Source organism: Tyto alba, unplaced genomic scaffold, assembly GCF_018691265.1.
Source record: "Tyto alba isolate M040663 unplaced genomic scaffold, T.alba_DEE_v4.0 Super-Scaffold_8, whole genome shotgun sequence".
NCBI classification, from domain to species: domain Eukaryota; kingdom Metazoa; phylum Chordata; class Aves; order Strigiformes; family Tytonidae; genus Tyto; species Tyto alba.
In genome coordinates, this window is record NW_024881329.1 from 11,707,127 (window position 1) to 11,711,384 (window position 4,258).

The window sequence follows — 4,258 nt, forward strand, 5'->3', positions numbered from 1 at the left end:
TTCACAGTGCAACAGCAAAACAGAACTCTACTGTGGTGACAAAAAAGGCTCAGAGAAAAAAAGTCCAAATCCAGTTATTCAACATATTACTAATTAAAAAGTACGCCAATATTACCCCAATGACAAAGTGAATTGTACCAACAAAAGGGAAGCTAAGTTTGAGCATAAACAAAGACAGACTGAATCAGATTCAAATAAAATAGTAATGTGTCTGCTTTACATGTTCACAGATAAACAGAAACCTATTTTAGAAAAGTGGAAGCATTGGGCCTTCTACTGGTTTCTGAAGTAGAGCTCCCTGCAAATTCTGCATGAGCACTGTTTTGCTTTCAAAAGTGATCTACAAAGACCTATTTAAGGAAGGGTTATTGACTTTTATTATACATTCCCAAATTATCATGGAAACAAAAGAGAGACACTTGCAGGTGCTGTGTCCACCTAATGCTAGGACTCTCTCTTCACACAGTCATGTAGAATCAGCTATATTGGGGGTTCTTGTCTAATCTACTAAGAACTGGGGTGAAAAAAATCTTACTAGACTTCTCATCTGATCAGTGCTTATTTCAATTATGTGTGTCCCATTCACAAAATATGCAACGTGGACTTGTATTATATTGGTAGTGGAATTTTAATAATGTAAGCACACTGCACATAATGCAATTGGTTTTGACTCTAAGTCAGAGCACATTCCCTAAACAGTGCACATGAAAATAAATACTGAATGACTCCTGCTACTACCTCCCTGTTCCTACCACTTTTCAAGGTACTGACTATCACTTTTTTGACAGCTAATGTCTGTAGATCAGCTGAATTTCAAAACATTCACATCAGTATTGGCTCACAGCACAGAACACAACACCTAAGTACACACAAGTCATCTTCTAGAAAAAGGTAGTACCAAACTCCTCATTTTATTCAAGGGACAGCTTTAAACATGGAATTTACTCCAGAGTACACTGCAGTCCCTTAGGGACTATGTATTGTTGAAGTCTGCTCAAGCCTACATTAGTATTGCAGTTTGTTTTTTCACCTCATTTTAAGTGAATTTACTGATCATAACTAACCGCCACAGCCCCTGCAGTCATCAATCCTTTACCAACAACACTAGTGCAGCACCTCTCGCTAGGGTTGTCCAGAACACCTCAAATCTGCTTAAATCCATCCCAGAAGTCCTCCTGCTGCAAGCCTGAGAGCGTCTTTTTGGCCTGTTTTGAGCTCCACAGAAACAATGAGCAATGCCCCAAGCTGCCTAGGGCTGGAGGGGGGTTGTCATGTTTAACGGAAACAGCTAAGGCTAAAAGAAATAGCAACCAGCCGGCCAGTATTAGTGACAGGTCTTATCCTCAAATACAATCATGAAAGGTTTTGGGGGAGGAACACCCACCCCCCCTAAAAAAAAAAAAAAAACAAAAAAAAAAAAAAAAAAAAAAAAAAAAAAAAAAAAAACAAAAAAAACCCCAAAAAACAAAAACAAAACAAAACACCCTATAATCCTGAACATCAGCTATCCGTGAGCAAGCACCTGAAGATGAAATTTTCCCTAACCTCACACCAACATCCTTGCACCCTCATTATCTGGTTCCCTTATTTCACATATAGCCTAAGGATAAACCGTTAAGGATGATTTTTAGGACAACGCCTTCCTCACTTCTTTTAACAATACTACTTTCAGAGCCTAACGCATCCCTGAAACATCACATCCCCGGCCCAGAAATAAAACTGCTGGGTGAAGCACCTGCCCTATCACGGGAAAATTTATCCGTACTGGAACCGTCACCCGCAGCAGCCATGTTAGGCTTGGGAGGTTCAAAATTTTCCCGCTGTCCCCAGGCCCGCCCCCCGGCGAGGTCGGGGAGCGGCGGGAGAAGGGGAGGCGGGAGCCGGACCGGGCTCCGCCGGCGCCGGGAGCGGGACAGCCTCCGCCCAGCATGGCGGGCCCCGCGCCCAGCCCGGCCGACTCGAGAGGGACCCGTCTACCGGCCAACCGCCGTCGGCGGACGGCGCCGCCATGACCGAGCAGCGCCCGCCGCGGCCGCTCTACTTCCCCCACTTCCACGACCGCGCCGAGCCCGTCCCACGCCCGGCCGACGGCGGCGGCCCTCGAACCCTCTTCGCGGCCACGGGCGGGCCGCGGCAGCCGCCGCCGGCCGCCGCCAAGGTGCCGCGCTGGGCCGAGGGGCTGGCGCACACCGCCTACGAGCCGCTGAGCTTCTTCTGCCCGGCGGCGGCTGTGGAAGAGGGCCGGGGGGCGGCGCGGCGGCCCGAGGAGCTGGAGGACGAGATCTGCGAGCTGGGCATCCGCCTCAAGGAGCTGGAGCTGCGGGCTCTCGTCGGCGACGGCTTCGACGCCCAGCAGTGTGCGTCCCGCCTGGGGCCGGGGGCGGGCACGGCCCGGGCCCCGCCGCCGCGCCCTCGCTCCGGGGTTGGGGCCCGGCCGCCGCTTCCTGTCTCGGCCGGCGGAGCGCGGCTCCGCGGGCTGCGGGCCCTCCCGCCCCAACGAGCGCAGCTCCGGCTCAAAGGCAGCAGGGTTCCGCCATCAGTAACCCCCTGAAACGTGATGCGGAGGGGCCGCCTTGGGTTCCTCTGCACCCGCAGCGCCAGCCAGGCACACAGCAGGGTTGGGGCCCTGCGCCCCGAAGTGTTCCCGGCCGCAGGTGCCTGGAGAAACACATAGAGTGCAGGGAGTAAAGCTGGTGTCCCATGTCATCTTCCCCGGTGACTGGTCACAGACAACCCACCGAGGGCACAAATTAGAAGCACAAGAACCGCGGATGTGGTTACTTCTGCAGAAAGGAACAAAACGCCCAAAGTCATTAAGCGTTAGCAAAAAAACCAATTCAGACAGTGCTTCAAACGGAGGAAGCTTGTACGTACAAAATGCATCCATTATTAATGAGATCCTGCAGTTGTAAACCAGCCTTGGTGTAAAATAAAGGCCATTGGTGACCACTGATAGTTGGGAGGCATTAAAAGAAATAATAAGTTTGGCATTTTAATTTTAAAACCTGCTGGCCATGAAGGAAATACGGGAAATAAAATTGTTCAGCAGACAGTGATTACTGAGAGTTCCAGTAGGGAGGCCAACAACTGTAAGGATACGATGCTCATAATTTCCTTCAAGGCCATAGGCAGGAAACTTTTAGGAGTACAGAAGTTACAAGAACACAGAAAAAATATCCATCAGTTATAGACAAGCAAAGAAAGATCTCGAAATTCTGGTAGGTAGTTTGCATACATTTACGTTTCAGAACAGGAAATTAATAGATTTTTTTCCTTTGTTGTAGCAATACATACCTTTTTCCATTTTAATACCTATTATTTTCAATACACATGAGAAACTTTAGTTTTCAGATATTTGCTAGACAATAAATTGTAAGGAATATTATTAATCTGCCTAACACATTCTTTGATTTTCTTAAAAGTATTGTGAAGTATTAATGACAAAATTAATGACAAATTATGTTTCATTCCTGTTTAGATAAACTTCTGAAGGCACTGAAAGAAGAAAAGACGCAAGTCATGAAAGCAAGGCAGAAGCTGAAGAAACAGCCACCAACATGATAAGGATTATTTCAGCTGGATATTCTGTCACTGTATCAATATAGAGTATTTTAATGGATTGTCGATATTATTTTTCTTATTATATGCTATTCTCCTACCAAATTTAAAAATACAGTATATTTTCACGTTGACTTTTTTGGTGTATTATTTTCTGGTACTAGTTACTGATAACACTACTATGTATTTTAACATTTTTTCTCCAGTTACTATAGGCAAACAGGATGGATAATATTTTCTTCAAAACCACTAAGAAATTAACACTGCTGATGTCGGGATTCCTAGCAGTCCACAGTTGATGTCCAAGATACATACAGGGGTTGGGATGTATTTTAATTCTAAATACATTAAGTGCAACAGAGTAAATATATATGGTCAAAAGTCCTATGCCTCTAAGCAAGCTTTAGAAAACTACTTTCATGTTAACATAAAAATCTTTGTTACAAACAATCACAGTGTATTCTTTTCTTGTCATTAATGTACCACAAAATTGTAGAAGTTACGGCTTGAGTTTTTAACAGAATAGTCTTATAACATTGACTTTCAACTAACATTTAACTATTATTTTAGGACTAATAGTGCTTAGGCAAAACCTGAAGCCTGGCGTGACAACAGCCTTACGTTTGAAAGGCATCTCATGAGGAAAAGTGGACAGAGGCAGCAATGACAGATTGAAGATCTGCAGAACATCTGCTGTTAA

At 45.6% G+C, this 4,258-nt stretch overlaps 1 protein-coding gene across 2 annotated transcripts; it reads left to right on the forward strand.

Moving 5' to 3' along the window:
- The first annotated feature begins 1,862 nt into the window (after window positions 1–1,862).
- On the forward strand, window positions 1,863–3,754 carry CUNH11orf91 (chromosome unknown C11orf91 homolog). 2 transcript variants are annotated; one of them, XR_006164661.1, is made up of 2 exons: window positions 1,863–2,866; window positions 3,479–3,558. XR_006164661.1 is itself a non-coding variant. In XM_042785230.1 (2 exons), exons 1-2 carry the CDS (start codon window positions 2,009–2,011, stop codon window positions 3,559–3,561), a joined length of 432 nt encoding a protein of 143 aa, XP_042641164.1. In that variant the 5' UTR covers window positions 1,863–2,008; the 3' UTR covers window positions 3,562–3,754. The 2 variants fall into 2 exon arrangements, 1 of the variants encoding a protein (XP_042641164.1); XM_042785230.1 differs by having other exon boundaries at window positions 1,863–2,357; window positions 3,479–3,754.
- Window positions 3,755–4,258: the final 504 nt, after the last annotated feature.